A 20,276-nucleotide genomic window follows, 5' to 3' on the forward strand; every position below is an offset into this window, starting at 1 on the left:
AAAACCTTTAAAAAAATCTTTGATGCAACTCGGCTGTAGTTCTAAGTTTGCTTCTGATTGGCTAATATTCTACTAATTTAAGTTATAAAACTGTTTTTTATTTATTTTTTAAATATGTTGAGGTTTAAACAATAAATCTCTAGAGAGCTTCACACTTAGGGAGTCTTTATACAATTTAGACAAAAGTTTAAAAAATAATGGGTTTAAAACAACACTATCATATGTTCAAAATAATTCTATCGGAAAAACTAGAAGAAAATTAAGGAAAAAGAAAGTTTTTTACTACAATCCTCCTTTTAGTAGTTGTATAAAAACAAATATAAGAAAAAAATTTCTAAAAACAGTATCCAGTGATTTCCCAAAATCAGGCTTTTATGGTTCTATATTTAATAGAAATATAATTAAGATTTCATATTCCTGCATGCCAAATTTAGAAAAAGAACTGTCCAATCACAACCAGAAATTACTTCAAAACTCAAATGAAACAACTAAAGAAAACAGCAAATTATGCAATTGTAGATTAAAAACTAATTGCCCAGATAACAGTGAATGTCTTACTAAAGGAGTCATTTATAAAGCAATAGTTATGCATTACAAAAAGGAAAAATATTTACATTGGTTCAACTGGAAGACAATTTAAAAGTAGATTTTATGAACATACGCAATCTTTTAGAAATGAAAAAAGAAAGAAAGTACAAGATTAAGTAGGTTTATGCATAAAATCAAAAATGGCAATGCTGATTAGGGAAAAATGATAAAATGGGAGATTATTCATCGCAGTAAACAAAATAAACCTAGTAAAATTTGCACCCTCTGCAATTTGGAGAGACTTGAAATTGCATCTACAGACAACAATAAACTTTTAAATTTGAGATCAGGTTTTGTGGGGAAATATAACATTTCACAAAATTTTATTTGAAGTCTTAATTGACTAAACTTAAGTTTAATTTACCTACCTTAGTTTCATTATATAATTTTGTTTTGTCTTTTGATAATATTCTATTTTATTTTGATTGCAACTTGTTAGTTTGTTTACTTTGTTACTTGTGATCATTGCTCTAGCGTGAAACAACTGTTTAGTAATTAACTCAATTTAAGTTTTGTATTAATTGTATTTTTTATATATTTAGGTAATAGGAGTTTGCAAAGAGGGTATAGATTGAAAGTTTTGGGTAAGGTCTGTTAGGGATAAAGTATAGATGTTTTTAACATACTGCTGTATTATCACTTTACTTCATTTGCACAATGTTATTGTTGAAAAATTTTGAAACCTTACAACTTCAAATTTTTCTATGCACTAACTTACACTACATACTTATAGTTATAAAAATTATTTTTTCAACTGTGGGTGTTTACCTAAAATACAAGTTTAAAAGAAAAAAACTGTTAAGTAAATGCTTACCTCAGCTATTGTTTACTAAACAAAAAAGAAGTAAGTATAAAGAAAACTGACAATAACTGTTTTTAATCAGAAATCTTTACATTAACAATTAAAAAAAAACAATTTCTATACCGACGTATTTTTTTTTTGATAATGCAAACTGTTTTATATTCTATTTTCGTAGAAATGTCAAACTTAATGTCTTAGTCTGAATTCTAAGAAATAAGAATATTTAGTACAACATATTTATGTTTAGAAACAGTTTTAAAACTGTATACTCTATTATAATGAATATTAAAAGAACAAATTAAAGTTAAATAAGGTTTTTGTTTTACATTTATTTTAATTTAATTTTCAATGTTTTGATCTAACAATAAAGTAAACACTTTTAGACTTAGTTTTTCTTTGGTTCATTTTAGTTGTTATAATATGTATTTATACATTTACATATTTTAGTAATTTGAATAAGAGCTGTTAATAGTTACATTTTGCAAAGCATGGCTGACAACAAATATCCATTTGAACTTGTTGGAATTTGGTTTTTAAAATAAGTAATCTTATTAAAAAAGAATCTTTAAAAGATTTACGTATAAATAATGAAAGATCTTATTTTAGAAACAAATACCAAATAATTTTCTTGTTTTTTTTATTTATAAATAAGTTTATTAGTAACTAAAAATATCAAACTATGTCGTTAAAATGTTTGAGCATCGAAAATTAAAAAAATCAACAAAATGTTTTACAATAGTAATACACTAACTTTAAATGTGTATTTTCATTTGTTTTTATTTGTCTTTAAATAACTTTATATTTTTAAAAATCACTAATTGTTCAAGTGCTTTCTCTAAAAATTTACTAAGAAAACTATAAAAAAAATTAAGAACAGAACTAAGGCAGTGTAAAGCTACTTATATAACAGGGCGATAAATAAAACTTAAAAATTTAGATTTTTTTTTCTAGTATTTAAGTTCGACAATTAAAATTCTGACAACTAAAACCAAAAAATATATAATGTTTTAAAGTCGACTTTAGGTTTTGTAAAAGTTTTTTCCAATTATGAACGACTTTAAATATATATTATAAAATGAATAAATATATCTGTTTTAAATGACAGTGTTAGCTAACATCAAATAAATCTCAATAAATCTTGAAAAACTTGTTAGAAAATGTAGTTTTACTTATATAACCTAATAAATTATTATGTAAAATATCAATGCCACTAACAATAATTTTCAGATTTAAACCAGCTTAAAGTCAATAGACAAAACGTTAAAAAGTATCCAAGTGGTGTGCGACTCGATAAGCGAAAGGATTTTTTGAGCACCAGGTCCTAGAACCAAATATTTTAGGGCTTTTTCTATTGTTCAGTAAACTAGTTCATATTTAACATATATTATATATACATGTGCTAATTTTACAATTCTGGCTACTAACTATGAAACGTATTGAGCACAGATTCGTTGAAAAACTAACGTTACAATCCATATACTTTGACAACTGAGCTTAATAAAACTGTTAAATATTTTGTTTCTAAGTTATTCAGTGTTATCACACGTTTATATTTTATCAATTGTTAATACATTAATGCATACAGAATTTATGTTTGATCTTACTTAAATTTCTAAGTATTTTTTTTTACAAGTTTATGTTACATACCGATTAGTTTTATTATTTTTACTCAAATGTTAATATAACTTAAGTAAATTGCAAAGTTGTACAACAAAACTAGTTTATATGCGAAGATTATCTATTAGCACATTAGATGATAATAAAAGAACTAAAAGTCGACTAATACAAGTACTTTGTACGAAATGGGTTCTCTTTTGTTTAAAATAAAACTTTAAAACTAGATTAGTGTGAATGTTTAAAAAAGATCAAAGTATACAGTTATATAAGTAGTTACAGTTAAATAAGATTTCTAAGTAATCGATAAATTTATTTAATCACTATCTGGGATATTAATAGATTAATTTAAAATACATAAGTAAAATAAGTACATTAATGTAAGCAAGACCACGTAAGCATCATAGCTGATCAGTCTAATAACCCAATTACACTTGTTGTGTAAGAATTTGGCTGAAGTGTTTTGTTGTAGTATTTACTGTACATCCTAAAAATAATTTTGTTAGTCTAATCATTTTATTGTTTTTAAGTTGCTGAAGATTATATTTATTTAAAATTTATTAACTTTTTGCTTATACACTGACTGATTTTTATTTAACATAAGTTTGTAAAACTATTATTTTCATCAGTTGTTAAGAAATGCAGTACAGCTTAGGTTTTTTTAATGTTTACAAGCTTATTTTAGCGCTTATTTATACCAACTATCTCAAATAACCTTGCTTATTTGTAATTTTCTATTTAGAATTTAGCTTTCTTTTATACCATTTTTATTTTTTACATAGAACTTTATAAACTTAGTAAATCACTGTAATATGACATTAAACTGCTATTTAGTGCATTTTATTTTTATTTTTTAGTTTAACAAGCTTTTTATAATTCTATACAAAGAGTTAAACTTTAAGCTTAACTACACAAATAATTTTAAGTATGTGAATTAGTAGTTATAGTAGAATTAGTAGTATGTATCATATAGGATAGACCATAAAAGAACCAGATTTTCTAATTGTAATAAATTTTGATTTTTCTGAAATAATAGCACGAATTCTAAGTAAACATTAATTAATAAAAACTAATATTACCAAACATAATTTAACTAAAATTTAAGAAATCTGTAGATAAGGAATTTGATAAGGAAAATTATCAAAAATTTTAAATAAATAGAAATTTTTTTGATAAAATCTAATAATATAAACTTAGGATGAAATTTTTACTAGCTCACTTATGAAAGCATAGTTTTAAATTTTAACATAGAAGTTGTGTGTTAAAGTTTGGTTAATTTACAAATTTTATAATAAGCTTAAAAAAACCTAACATTTTGAATTAACACTAACATTATTCAAATTATCAATTAATGTTAATTTTTATTTAGTGTCCCTTTTAGTTTATTGAAAGTTATTGTCAGGGTTTGCCAAATGATTTTAGCAATTTTTCTCTTGATTTTCAAAATTTCCTCCAGGTTTTTAACACATTTTTGGGTCTATTTTAGTTTAAAATTAAGTTTAAGGTAAAAAGTAGTTGAAGATTATAAAAAAATTGAAAAGATACTGTAAAACTATTTCAAATCAGTTTTTAATAAAAAAAATTGATGGTGACAAAAATTTTTACCAATATGATAAATTTTTTGTGTCAAGTGGAAATCTTTCTACTTAACTTATAAAAATTGTTTAGAATTCTTGGTTTTTCCAGTTTTTTTTTTAATTTCTCAAATTCCAAGTTTTGTAGACTAAAATGTCAAACTCCAGTCTTTTCAGGATCACAGGTTTTTCGGTAACCCTGTATAGTATAAAAACTTGAAAAACTAAAAAGAATAGTTGTTTTAATAAAATATATTAACGTGTTGTCAATTACAGCAATGATAATGCTCCTAGTATCTACTTTAAAATATTTATGTCAGAAATAAAAAGTACATGTCTAGGTTTTACGAAAATTTATTAAAAAAGAAAGATATTATCTGTGATATTCTTAAACCTTGTCTATAAAGAACAAGTGTACCCTGGGCAGATATGTGTTATGCTCGAAATTCGAAGCTTATCAAATACCTTGGTATGGTTACTTGGTAATCTGCAACAAAGTGGTCTTCTATACTTTTTCTATCAACTGAAGTATTTCTGTATCTTCTTCCCAAATGATCTCTTCTGTACTCTTGTTCAGCTTTTTCTATACGATCTTTTCTGTACAGCTCTTCACTGATTTCCATGTTTAATTTGTTTACGTATTTTGTAAATTCAACGTCATGTGATTCATCTACGAGCCTTATAAATGAAAGATTTTTCAATATATTACGGACACCTCGCATATTCAAGTTTTCGTGAAAAACAGTTTGCAACTTTTGCGACTCGAGAATTTCGTTGACAAACATGAGGTTTGTCTTTGTTTCAACGTTTCTTCCGCTGGAAAATAAAGAAGCCAAATCAGAACTTTCGGTTAGGTACACGCCTTCTCCGAAAAGACCATTAACAGAGTTTATGTAACCAGTTTCTAAAATACCAGCTTCACCTTTTTCACAAGTACCATGAAACAACATTAAGTTGCTGCTTTTTACATCGTCTGTTGCCTTTTTGTTTTGCTCGATGACTTTGTAGATTTGAGAAAGTTCTAAAGTGTCGTTGTAGTGTCCTGTCGTAGTTGTGTAAAAAAAATCTTTCACGAACTTAAACTCATCTGAAGTTACTTTCAGCAGTTGGAGATTGTATTTCCAACTATCTTTATTAATATTTTCCAAATCTGAAAAAGAGTTAGCTTTTATTGTAAATAAATCGTAAAATAATTTAAAACTACTTACTTATCAAAGCAGTCCATAAATTTGAACATAAGTTATATTATTTTGTTATTGTAATTGTTAAAAAATTATTTTATTTATTTTTACTATTCTAAAAGAAAACAGTAGTTGCAAGTATTTGTTAGATAAAAGCATTCAGTATAAATAAAGATATATATGGAAGGGAACTGTTATTCAATAACTATCATATTTATGTATATATACATATCAATATGATAGTTATTGAACAATATATTGATATACATATAAATTTAAATTTGTTGGTAATTTTTAAATTTGTTAAACTAAAACAAAATTAAAAGAATATTTTCTAGGGGGTTTTTTAAAGTAAGCCCATATTATGTTTTGAATTTTGATATACTGTCTTGTCCTAGACAAGACGTTAAAACATAACCGTAGTGTGACACCAGATAACCGAAAGGTTCTTCGTGCACCAGGGTTTATAAGGTAAATAACTAGTATAGGGAAACTGTTTTGAAATTTATATCCTGTAGGCAATTATAAAAATAAGTTTTGAAAATCCTTCTTTTAATCTATTTGATTGATCACAAACAGTTTTATTAAAACCACGCGATAAAGCCAACCTTACTTGATGACCAAAATGTCATCTTTTCTATATACGAGCTGCTTTGAGAATATTTTTAAATTTAAGTCTATCTTATTTTGTCAAATTAATTTCATGTATATTTTTATTACAGTCTAGATGAAATCATACAGTTTTGTTTAATGCGCTTAGCTATTTGAAAATTTTGAGTAAAAGATTTGATATATAGTCGTAAGTTTATAGCTTTTTTTCTTTAGTTTGAAAGTATTTTAATCCGATAAAGTACAACTATTTTTTTTAGATATAATGCTTTTTATAAAAAAGTTTTATATTTCTTTTTTGTACTTTAAGGTTTGTGTTTTTAAATTAAAACATAATAAAAATTGCGTTTTGAACACAGCCTTTTTCAGCTAAAAATGCGTCCTATACCGGCAGTTAGTTCGTACCTAGCAAGTGTGTACCTAGTTGGCAGGTTGTGTGCTTATACTTAAGTATATTATAACTTAAAAATATTTAGACAAATGTTAATAACAAAAAACTAACTTAAAGATGAGGATTCAACAACAGTTCCATATACTGTATACACCATTAGTAAAAACAAAAAACATATTTTTGTCATTGTTTTAATTTTTGTTATAAGGTTAAAATCTGTTAAAATTTACTGTTAATATTTCATTTATTTTAATAAAACAATAAATACTAGTAATCACAGCTTAAATAAACTTCATTTTAAAGCTTTTTTTTTGTCTTTTTAAAGGTATCTTTAAATAGAAGTTTAATTAAATTATGTGGAAATAGGTCAAATATGCACGAAGGCTTATTTTCGAAAATGGTCATACATGCTCGAAAGGACCATATACACTAAGGGACATTTTTGCAAGAAGACATTTTTCTCGGAAGGTCACTTAAGCTTTAAGGGTCATTTTTGCATGAGAGTATGAAAATTATAAATAGAAATAAATATAAGATGACTAAAAAACGCAAAAAAAAGATCAAAGACAAATTGATATAGAAACTAAAAAAAAGGCAAAAATAAGTTACCGACCAAGGTTAAGGGTTAGGGTAGAAAAAAAAGATAAACTAATTAAGAAGTATTTTTAAGAAAAAAACACAAAAAAAAAATTGTTAAAATTAATTCATAAAAGAAAAAAGAAAAAAAGTTACTGATCGAGGGTAAGGGATAGGGGTAACAGTGATAGTATAAAAAAAAAACAATTTAAACTTAAACTTATTAAAATTATAGTAAAAAAATTCAAACCATGTAAAAGTGTCCGTTAGTGCAAAAGTGACCCCCCGCGCAAAGTTTACGCCCTGCAAAAGTTTCTTTGTGCAAAGGTGCCCCTTTGTGCATATTTGACACGTATTCCAGTTTATGTAAAGTAAAAAAAATCAAAAAAAAATTATTATGGCAAATTTTTTTATCAATTTACTTATTTAACAATGTCTTAAAAAATATATTTTTTTGTAACTATTTTAAGTTTGTAGATCGAGTTTAAATTAAAGTTTTGTTTACAAAAAAAGGTAGCAAAAAACTTTCAAAATTCTAAACTTTTTTGTTCACGACACTTTTGGTAGTTTTTTTAAAAGTTATTTCATTGGCTAGACACAGAGCGTTGAAAAATTCTACAATAGAAACTTAAAATTTCTTTAACATAAATGTTTTGTTTGGCTGGTTACTTAACATTGTGTATTCTAAACTTATTCTATTTATCTCATAAAAACATCTGAAGCTAAGCAATTAACAATTTTCCAAAAATTATTTTAAATATTACATTAGGTGTTATTTACTACTGTTGAAAAATCGTATTTTTTAGTGTGGTGATAGAAATAATTTATGTATATAAATACAATAATGTTAAGATAAAGTAATGGGAAATTAACAGATAAAGAATGAATGATAAAAATCTATACAGGTTCATATATTCCTAATCACGATTAAATCAAAGAAGTTACTAAAATTAAATTTAAGTACTAGATGTGTACTTAAGTATAATCAGTCGTAACTTTTAATATGGTTAGGTGTTATTTAACAGTTTATAATTTCAAAATTATTAACAGTTAATATTGTATCCTATTTTTTAAAAACGTTCTACCATGCGTTGTTACCATAAATGTTGTATGTAATCAAATTTTAATACTTTTTATGAAAAAAATAAAAAAAAAAATTTGTAATATCTTCACAAATTGAACTAATAATGTTTTGAACAAAATACAGCAATTAATTGTTAAATCAATTTATTTTCTTTTATACAATTTAATTCTTTACAGCTAATTAAATATCTCTGATTTAATATGACTTATAGTTGAAACTATTGTTAGTCTTTGTTATTTTCTTTTTCCTAAGCAGCTTAAGCGCTATAACTAAATACCATTTAAAAGCAATTGCAGAAAAAGTGAAGTAATGACATTTGAAAACAAAATAATTAGATGTTTATTATTTAAATTATGTGTAATAATTCATGCTGAGAAAAGGGTTTAAAAATATTACAGGAAAAAAATGCTTAGGAACAAAAATTAAGTAGTCACTCAGAATTTACAATACCTAATTTTATAAACATCTTTGAAAAAAAAAATTAAAACAATCATAAAATGCACACAAAAGCCAATTGTGAATATATCTATAGTCCGTTTCCAAAAATCTTAAAAAAATAAGTGCTTAAACAAAATTCATTAGTCATATAAATGGTTTCAATTTTTGTAAAAACTAGTACAGATATCATGTTTTCAGATTAAATTTTTGGTTTACTATGAAAATCTTTTTATACACTTTTACTTTTAAATAATTTTTATACATTATATTTTAAAAACACCAAGCAAAATAATAACTTTTAGTATGTTAAAATGGAATGTATTTTAAAATGTTAAAAAACATGAAGAAATATATTTAACTAATAGTTAACAATATTAAAAAAAATTATATTCATATGAACACAATATTCAAACTTAGATTTAAACTGTTGTAACTTTTTATTTAAGCTGAACACTTAAAAAAGGCCCTTTCAGCTATAAAATTTTAGTACAAAGCAAAAAAAAAATTGATGTCAGCGAAAATATGCCATTTAATGGAAGCAACGTGGTACAATACTATTACATTAAAGTTTAAAAAACTACAACTAAGCCTAAAATTTATACTACAAGCTATGAAGTATAAACAAATAGTAAACAAACCTTTCACATTTAAACTAGTTACAAAAATTGTGAAAAACAAACAAAACTAAATAAGTATTTATCAATGTGGGTGAATAATATATACATTACAAATCAAGTATAAATTGTTTTATACAGCCTGAAATGCATGCCTCAATTAATACATAAGATGACTATTAGAACAATCTGGACTACTACAATCTGGACTACTACAATCTGGACTACTACAACCTGGACTTGTGAGCCAAAATGTAACTTTAAAACTTACTTAAAAACTTTTAATACTTTTAAACATGAATTTTTTTAAAACAAAGTCGTTATAAATAAAGCTTTATTAAGTCTAGCGGTTTAAAATCGGTATACAAAGAATAAAATAAACATTTGATTGAATTAAGTTCATTGCAACATGATCACAACATTTCGACAAGAGAAAAATGTTTTTTGCGAATTGTTTTGTTTTCATAATAGTGTTTGTGTTTGAGTTAGTAAAAAATATTATTGACGTGTAAAAATATCAGTTTAGGAATATTAAATAACTGTACCAACTTTTTTTAATTAATCATTAAGGCGAATTAAGGGTTGAACAGAAAGTGAAAATAAAAAGTTCTGAGTACTGAAATAGTTTTTATTAGTTTATTGTATTAGTAATGCTGAAGTACTGTTTGGCTATACAAAATTAATTTTATTTTATATATTACTTCATAATATTCTAAAAATGTCATTAAATTTTTTCTAACATAGTTATTATTATTATTGATTATAGGCCGATAAATTATGCTAACAATACACAAAATATAAGTATTAGGCTTTTTAAAAAGAAAATTAACTTAAGAAAATTTTGTTTAGAAAGATGTTATTTACCCTATTTTCTGCAAAACAACTTTTTAAGACTACTACAAATTTTTCCGTTTCAATAGTTTACTATTAGAAATAACGGTATAATACATATTATCTGAAATAAAAGGTTAAATTTGTAATTTAAATACATAAATTTCGTTTCATACAGTAATTAGCTTCCATACATCTTATATAAATACCTAATTTTGCATCTGAACTGAAGTTACATCGAAATACATATTACTTGTCTTAACTTTTTAATAAACGTACTTAAAGTTTGGTAGGTTTCAATTTCCAAAAACTTATTTTAGTAAAGTTTTGTAACACTGAATTCATTACAGCACTGGAAATCTATTAGAATCAAAATATATGAAACTATGAACTTAAGAGATAATTAATGAACAGTAGTCACTAGTAACTATTTAATTTAAGAATTATGATTTCTGCTAGAGTTTGCGGTCTTAATTATCATGGAGTGTAAATAATTGACTACTAATCTTTTTACTTAAAATATTTATAAATCGAGCTGTTTTAGTTACAACAAAAGTTTATTATTTTAAACGCAGTAGAAAAACAAACTCAGAAAAACTTCAACGCAACACAATTCTTCAACTAACACATTTCTCATCCAAAACAAAAAACAATTTAGCTGAAAAATAACTCAAAATTCATCATGCTTCTTTTTGCCGTTCACATCTCTCAGAAAATCAATCTTTATGCCGTTGACCGGATCTATCAAAGTGAGAATGGCAGGTTTGCGCCAGCTAGTGATCAGATATGGAGTTTCTGAAGTATCAGAAGGAAGAGCCAATTCGAACCTGTAGCACTTTGAAGCATCAAGCCTTTCGCAGAGGTCAAACTTCATTTCAATATTCACGTTTGAGAACTGGTTGTAATACATCTTAGAGATGGATAAATAGTCAAATATGCTGATTTTTTCTTGACACCGTGATATCTCATAATATTCATGGAACATACAACTGTCTCCTTGAAAATTGGTATCAATAGCTTTGTCGTAAAGCTGTTTATACGCCGGCAAAGTAAATAGTTTTGCAAAGCCTCTGATCTTGTTGTACTCATCACGAAGCTGACACTTTTTCAACATTTGGAGTACTTCAGGACACGTGTAACAAGATTTACCTACACACAATATTTTGTATTCGATATTGGAATCAAAAAGGGTGTACACAAGAAATATGAATTTGGGATCTCCAGTAACTTTCTTCGGAATGATTATCTTTTCATCAATTTCGTCGGATGTTAATCGAAATTCAGCTTTAATCTCGAGACCATCAGCACAAAAAAGACTTTGGATCTTGACGTAGTTATCTAATGACTGCTTAACTCCGGAAGCGTTCTTAATCAGCTTTTTCATGATGTCACATTCGTCATAGTTTTGTTCTTTTTGAGGACCTTCAAGGGTCGGAGTGGCCGACATTACTGTGGATGAGCGCATCATCAGAAGAAACATGGCGGAGAACAAAACCGTGTTGTATGAAAACATCATTACTCAAAAACCTGAAAAAAAAGTTCATTTATAATTAATTACAAAATTTGTTAAAACTATGGTCTTAGTTAAATGATGACTACATTATATTTAACACCTGCAAGCAGTGAACTGAATTAAATGTCAATAAGTGGTGTAAGACTAAGTTTACTCATTGAATATAATTTTATATTTAAAAACAAAAAAAAATGCTCCAATTAAGTTGAAAATTTAATTACTTAAAACAAAATACAATAAGTTCAAATACTTTTATTAAAGATGAATTAAAGTTTATCTGTTTTCAAATAATATTTAATTTTGTCTACTGATGGTTTTACCTTAAATAAATCTAGACAATATTAATCACTCAAGTGAAAGTTTAAACATTTATACTGACAAAATTGATTTTCTAATACACTAACAAACATTTTTTCTGAAGTATTTATATAACTCAATTAGCTATCATAAAACAAGTTATATAAGAAAATTACTTTTCAATCAGAAACTTTTAATCAGCTCACTAGAAAGTTTGAAAACCAGCAAAACCTTGACTAGAACAACTAACTTGTACAAAATGGATTCTTTGCTGTTTGTAACAAAACTTTTTACTAGGTCAGTGTAAAAAACTAAATGCATTAAATGTTTGAAACCTTTTTTAATAACAAAAAAAGTTCCAAAAATTCGTTTAAAAGTTTTAAACTTTGTTTGCTTAAAAAAAAAACAAAGTATTTTATAGAAAATATTTGAAAGATTAAAGTTTCAAGCTAAGGTAAATGTTCTACAAACTTTTTTTTTTTTAACCTTATTGAAGCAGGTTTTTTATTGAAGTTTTCTAAAATATTTTTTTATTCGTTTTTAGATTAACTTAGTTTAACAAACCTAATAAGAATTAAAATAAAAAACCATTTTTTTTAAGCATACATTTGAAATATTAACTCAAGTAAATATCAGAAAACTTTATAAATTATTTGTTACTAATACTGCTGTAACTAAAATTCACAAAGCACTGAACATTCGTTAAACATTTTATTACTAATAAAGATTATTTTTATAAAAAACATTTCCACGATATTCGACAATATATTTAATACAATACTAAAAAGATATTTATACTATGATTGTTAAACTATACTGTGGCTAGTCTTCCAAAAACAAAACAATCTTATGAATTTTAACCTATCTTTTTTAAAACTAATTTATGTTATATGTATTTAAAAGAAATGTTCAAACAATCACAACACTTTAAAAAAGACAAAACATCATCATTATTTATACCGAATGATAAATAAAATAAATTTAACTTCGCCAAACGTTTTTATTTTTCATTCAAAAATATTTTTAGTGGTTTTAGTAGACTCGAACGTCAGTTAGTTTATTAGGTGTTGAACTAATTTTAAGTAATATATAAATTTTTAATTTTTTACTTGCTTAAACTACAAACAGTCGTTGGTAATAAATCTTATTTCATTGTCGTTTTAAAATCTTAGTTTTCTAATAGCCTCTTAAAGAAATTTTTTAACTATTTTATAACAAAACTACATTTGTAAAAATTAAGAGTGCTCAATGAATAACAAAATTTGTGCTTAACTTATCTCTTTGCTGGTTCACTTATTTAATACATACACTTTGTACTTTCGCAACTTAAAAAAATACGAGTAAATGCTTCTATTTTAAATCGAGCGTTAAAATAATATAAAAATAACGAACAGTATCAAAAACTTTTATTTAATTTTTAAAAGATTTAAAAACAATAAAAAAGAAAATCAAAGTATGTTTTTGAGGTTTATAATTTTCCTGTTATTTAATATGTCAGGTTAACAACCAATGACTGAAACGTAAATATTTTTTTTAATTTTGATTAGCTACCAAAAATGAACGATATAGCAATTGAAACTTACTTAGAACTGGGTGCTTTTGAAAGTCGAGAGATGTTTATTTTGCACGAAGGGTCACTTTACACGAAGAGTCACTTTTTCATGAAGGAATACTTTTCACAAAGACAATTTTGCACGGATTAAACTTTTTATTCTTTTCCTTTTTTCTCCATAGTTAATAACATTTACCAATTAACCCTTACCCTTGGTCGGTAATTTTTTTTTCTTTTCTACTTTCGATGTTACTCCTAACCCTTACCCTCGGTCTGTAAGCTTTTTTTCGCTTACTTTCCGCTTCGTGCAAAACCCTACTTGTGCAAAATTGACCCTCCGTGCAAAAGTGTCCCTTCCAGTAAAAGAGACGACGTGCAAAAGTGTACCTTTGTGCTTTTCTGACACTTACCTATTGAAAGAATGTCTCTTTTGAGTAGGTTTTTGTTTGGGTCTAATAGAAGCTTTTTGTGGATAGTATTTTTTTTTCTTGTTATAAAAAGTTTTCAAAGGTTTATCGTAACAAATTTCTAAAACATGACTTTTGATACGAAGTTCCAAAAGTTTAATAATAAAAAGAGTTTAAATTTTGTTTGTTGTTGATAAGACTTAGTTGGTAGTTTATTTTTGTTGAGAATGGTGATACTATACCATTCTAACAAGAATAAATAAAGCGCTGATATTTTTATCAATTTAAAATTATAACTAAGTCTTATTGAAAACTTTTTATCAGATCAAAACTAAGTCTGTGATTACTGCAGTTAACATTAGGATTTGCCAACATTATCTAAAATTCCTAAGAAACGATCACACAAAAGTGTTGTCAAAAAAGATATACCATTTTCACCTACTTACTTTCTTAAATATGACGAGCTGTTTACAGCCGTCAAAATAATATTTCTTCAGCTCAGTTATTAATAATTGTTTCTACTTGTAATAATAGGAGTTAGAAATATAAATTCCACTAATTGAATTACGCACATACTTAACTGAACTGTAGGTCCTATCAAAGATTTTGATATAAAACTTTTTAGATCACATAAGTATTGATAAGTTTTGTTCAAATTCTAAGTTAAATACTATCTCTGGTATCTTGTTGAAAAATGAGTTTGTTTGATAATGATAACACTCTAACAGTAAAAGCTAAGGTTTCTGAAGTTGTATATTGTAAAATAAGATAAGATGAGATCACCATCTTTAGAAATAAGAATGATTTACTTACTAAATAAATAATAAGAACTGTCTACTTGTGCTACCGAGGAACGAGAAGAGATCCAACAGACTTTGTTAGAAGCTTAATTTTCAGTTGTTTTAAAGAACATGAATGATATTCAAAATAAATAATACTAAAAAACAAATTTAAAGTTAGTGTGAAATCATTTAACAGGTTAAGGTAGATATTTCAAATTTATACTTAACTTTGACGTTTTTGGGTTCAATAACAGTTTATTCAACACATTCGCTGTTTATAAATTTCAAGCGAAATAAGGTTTTTAAGAGAATTTATATTTTGAAAATAAAACTATTTATATTTTATAGAAACTAGAGTAAATTATAACGAAAAAACACCAATTAATCATAGAAACTTTTTTTTTAAGTTTATGTATTGAAATAACTTATTTATGTATTATAATCAGTTTTTGGGTGCAATAACAGCTTACACAACATCTTCGTTGTTTATGAAATTCAAGCAAAATATTATCCTTAAAAATAAAGTTTAATGCTTTAATTCGAAAATACAACTATTTAATTTTTATTTCATAAACAATAGTGAATTATTACGAAAAAATATCAATTAATCATAAAAAAATTCTAAAGTTCATGTCATGAGTTTATTCTTTAAAGAATTTTTTTTACAAACTAAGTTTTGGTCAAAGACCTCGTCAGTGCTTAAATAAACATGTGTCATGAAATTAACTCATTTCGCACTTTTCTTCGTTTTAAAGCTACAGAATTTTTAAATGCTGTTGAAAACCTATGAAATTAAAATGTTTTTAATTATAAATAATTTTACACTACAGTTGTTTTTTTGAACACTCTCAGAACAGAGTGTATATAAATATATTTCAAAGAAATCTGCTATATAACAACGTTTACTCTAATAGAGATCTTCAGTCGTAACTAAATACTGAATTGAAATAGAGTTAAACTTTAGCTGAAGATCTCTACATTACAATGAAGCACTATTTTATAAAAGAAATAAAATATAGTACTTGTTTTCTTGAACGCAAGTTTATAAATTTAGTTGTTTGACTCAGAACCATAACTATATAATAAACAAACTTGTTCAAACTAGATTTGTTTTTTCGATTGAGCTTTTATTTGGACTTATATTTTCAATAAAAAACCTCTTTATAAAGTAACTTAAAACTTGTAAAAATTAAAAAACAAGCCTTTTTATTAAAATTTTTTTTTGTAAAGTTTTAAAAACACCTAACGGGCTGAGTGAAACATGAAATTTAAATTAAACTTTGATTGACTGAAAAATTAAAAAAAAAAACTTTAACTGCTTAATCATCATAAAAAGTCCTAAACTTGTTTACTTTTTGAAAAAATAAACAAAAAATCAAAGGTTTAAAAACAAATATTTTAGTATAACTTAAAACTTTTAAACTGTTTTTCATCACTCGATAGTAACTTTATTTTGTACAAAAAGCATCTTGTAAAACAAATATGATTAAAAAAGTTAAATAAGAGAAAAAAATTGTATTTAACTCTTTAATTGTGATGGTATGTCGAAATACGAACTTATTTATTCTTATAATTAATAAAATGCAGCCGTAAATTTACTTCTTGTACTAAGTAGTTTGTGTTCAACTTTTTTTGTATATGAAAAAGTTAAATTAAATTAACTTTAGTTTTAACTGAAACTAAGTAGTTCTTGCAGGAATAAAATTCATTTTATTAATTCATTGCTTAATATTACTAATTAACATTTGATGGAATAAAGAGATATTTAGAAGATTAGTTTCCTTATAAATTACTAACATTTAAAAGAAAATCAAGTAAGATACTTAAGTAAACACATGTACAGTATAACTTAAAACGCTTTAAGAAATTTAAACAAAAACATGAAGCAAAAACATAAAACATTCTTTACAAAAAAGCAATATTATACTTGAAGTAAAACATTTATCAGACACTATTTTGTTAGTTCATAATATAAACTTATTATTGTAAAATTAAAAAAAGTACATGACTCAATAAAAACTGATTGTTGAACATAGGATTTGAAACTTTGTACTAGAATGCTTTGTGTTAACGAAGAATGGTGCAATAATAAAAAAGCAATTTTTAAGGAAAGAAAAGGAAAATGTATATAGCAATTAAAATAAAAACTTGTCAAAATTTATGAGTACAGGCTCAAGTTTGAGGAAGTCTCTGGATCCCAAATTTGTGTCTTTGAGAAAGCTAATAAAACTTGCAGCTTTCAAAGTGCAAATCTTGGCACAATTTCCACTCATGTTCAACAAAATTGTTTTAAATTCTTCTTCTCTAAAAATTATAACAAATTGTTAATTAACTTTATCATAAACTCTATTGAATTTGAAATTATCAAAGTTACCTTTCGTATAAGCTTTAAAAAAAAAATTGTACTTCATTCAGGATTTGTATAACCTTAAAATAATTTGTCGTAATAAAAATTATACTTTAAAAAGAGAACTTAATATTTATAAATATTTTAAAACAGATTTAAAAACATATTATTAAAAATTGTACTTTAACTAAGAAAATAACTGTAATTTAAATATGTTACTTAACAATTTTATTTATAATAAAATTTTTTGAAAAAGTTAATAAAAACTATATTTACTAAACTATCTGTATTAATTTCAGTCTCTGGACAAAATAGTTTTCTATTATAAAACTGGATTATAAATAAAACCTGTGCAAGCTCAATAGTTTTACGTCTGCCATCAGATTACGAGCGTGAATAACTTGGAGCAAGTAGCTTGATCTGCGGGGCCACTGTCGACACATTATTACGTAATAAACTAGTTTGCTCACGTCACTACGAACTACACCACTTCTGTTGACAGCATTTTTCGAAACTGCAAACTTTTATATCAATTAATAAAATCTTGTTTCGTACCCGATTGCTTTACTATCATAAATACGTCATCAAAATATATTTAATATATATTTATTTTGATTATAATTTATTAAAAACTTTTTATATATACAGATTCAGCTTTTTCAGTTTCGGCTATTCAAGTCGTTTTATAGCACGAGCTGGTATATTATTGCCTTACAATTGCTCAATAACTCTTATGGGTTTCTTAAGGAAATTTTCAAATAAGATAAAACAAATAACAGTTGTTTTGCACCTAATTAAGTTTTTGTGCGTTGAAAACTTAAGTCAATTTTAATGGGTAGGATTTAAACTAAAGCTTGATAAGTTTATGTGCTTACCGGCAGTATGTTGTCATATAAACTTAATTTATTTGTATAATTCAGAACTTAATAACTAGATACATATCTGCTATTTGGTTACATTTTTATGCACACCATCTGTATAAAAAATCTTTAAAGTATAGTATAAAACCCCATATAATTTACAACAGCTAGAATAATAATGTTCATTTTATGACAACTTTGCTCTGATACACGTTCATAATTTTTACTATTAGTAATGCTGATCGTTAAATTGAATTAAATAAAGCAGTAAATTAGCTTTTATGTTTATTTACATAAATTCAAATTGAATAAGCAACTGCATTTAAAGTCATATTGCACCTCATACTAATGAAGATAATTTTACTAAGTAATCTACAAAGTGAGAATCTGACACTTTTTTGTTTACAGTTTTTTATTGGTTTTCGAAATAGCTGATAAATATACATTAGCTGTATAAACTATAAAGGAACAGATCACAAAGGTTTAATTGTTCCAACTAGAAATTTTTAAACATTAATTAACAAACTTTAATTTGAAACACTTATCTTTAAAACATTGTTTTCCAATAAATTAAAAACAGTTTGCTAATATTAAAAAAATAAGGACTTTTTGATTAAACTAAAGTGCTAAAAGGTCGCTCGTGCATTTCTGACACCTACCTGCTGTATAAAGATGGTGTTTATTAAAAAAATTTAATTAAAAAATCAGAACGATTTCTGTTTGTATTATAATTATACACAATTGAAAACATGAGTATTTAAAAGTATAACTTTACTTACTGTTAGGCGAACGAAGCATCAAAATATTCTGTCGTTTAACTCTCTGTGTCGAGTAAATAATAATAAATTTTTCATTATAATCTAAATAAATCAAAAGTTAATGAGTTAAAAAAAAAGTACTAAATTTATTTTAAATTTTCATAAAAAATACCTAAATGAAACTGTAATAAAATTCATGCTAACTTTTAAAAGTTAGTACTATTTCAGTAACCAACATTAAAGTGTATATAATATAAATTTCTTGGTAATTATACAGTTAAAACACTTATTAAATACCAAAGTAAAAGATATATCGTACAAAATACACTTAGAACTGAAAATAAAATATACTTACATGTTTGTGAATAGCAAATATAAGTTGACAAGAAATGTTGAGGTCATTAAAAATCCTTTTCAAAGTTCTAGGATTTTCATTCAAGTATTTTGACAACAATTCGTCTTGGATTAGAAATTTCCTTACAAAGTTTTTATTTAGTTGAATTATAGCTTATTGTTGTTTTTAAAGCGATATAAGCTGTTGATTTAAGCAAGCTATATCACGAGATTTTGTTATTATAGTTACAAAAAACAAATTTAAGTGCGAAATAACGAACTTAAACCTTGATTACTTATTTACACTTTCACTTAAAAGTTGTTTGTAAGCATTTTCTATAATTCACAATTACATTTTAAATTAAAGTAACAGCTAAATCTTATTAAACTTAAAATAAAATTTTTCTAATTATGACAACACTAAGTTTCTAAAGTTTGATGAAATAATAGTTATGTAGTAAATTCTTTAAAAAAAATATTTTAAAACGTAACATAGTTAATTGATAAAATTTTAATTTTACAACTGTATAAAAAAACTCAAACAAAAACTTTTCAAACTTACATACATTAAATGCAAAAAATGTATTATGTATCATTTCTAGATTTAAGGATTTTTTGAATAATTATATGCTCAATAATATTTTACTTAAGAAATGATTATCTATTTTTGTGACACCTGATAAACACCCTCAAAATTATAATATTCAACAACAAAACACTTGGAGCAGAAAACTTAAGAAAAGCTGTATCCTGCTTAATTTTAAAACGTTAAATGAAATTTTAAAATTACTTTTCGTTGTCAACTATAAACAGTTCAGTAAAGTATTAAAATAACTAATAAAACTAGAATACAAGCATTAAAACTTTGAATTGAATTTATATAAAAACCTGCATTCAAAGAAGAAACGTTTTAAACTTGAAAATCGATTGCAATTTGCAGTGTCAACTTCACAATGGTTATCTCCATTACCGTCCTTTGAATTTCTATAAAAAAATAATTTTTAAATTTATTTAATCAATACTTTTAAAATAGTTAGCTTTCAAACTTAGTTACTTTAAGAAGATAAGCTTTTATGTTGGTAATCTTTTTTATAAAGACAAAAGTAAATAATTCAAGATTACATA

At 25.0% G+C, this 20,276-nt stretch overlaps 1 protein-coding gene across 1 annotated transcript; it reads right to left on the reverse strand.

The window, feature by feature from the left end:
- Positions 1–16,552: 16,552 nt before the first annotated feature.
- LOC145831310 (uncharacterized) lies at positions 16,553–20,131 on the reverse strand. The gene is made up of 5 exons (XM_082938511.1): positions 20,040–20,131; positions 19,174–19,294; positions 18,840–18,882; positions 17,549–17,714; positions 16,553–17,157 (listed from the first exon to the last, which is right to left on the reverse strand). Exons 3-5 carry the CDS (start codon positions 18,856–18,858, stop codon positions 16,989–16,991), a joined length of 354 nt encoding a protein of 117 aa, XP_082794637.1. The 5' UTR covers positions 18,859–18,882; positions 19,174–19,294; positions 20,040–20,131; the 3' UTR covers positions 16,553–16,988.
- Between the last annotated feature and the right edge of the window lie 145 nt (positions 20,132–20,276).

This window comes from Thalia democratica, chromosome 3 (assembly GCF_965202585.1).
Source record: "Thalia democratica chromosome 3, ktThaDemo2.hap1.1, whole genome shotgun sequence".
NCBI lineage: Eukaryota > Metazoa > Chordata > Thaliacea > Salpida > Salpidae > Thalia > Thalia democratica.

Excerpts from the sequence above, each read along its gene's own strand:
- LOC145831310 (XM_082938511.1), bottom strand. Across the intron at positions 17,158-17,548 it reads AAACTATTGAGCTTGCACAG|AGAAGAAGAATTTAAAACAA; the intron begins GTTTTATTTATA and ends TATAATTTTTAG.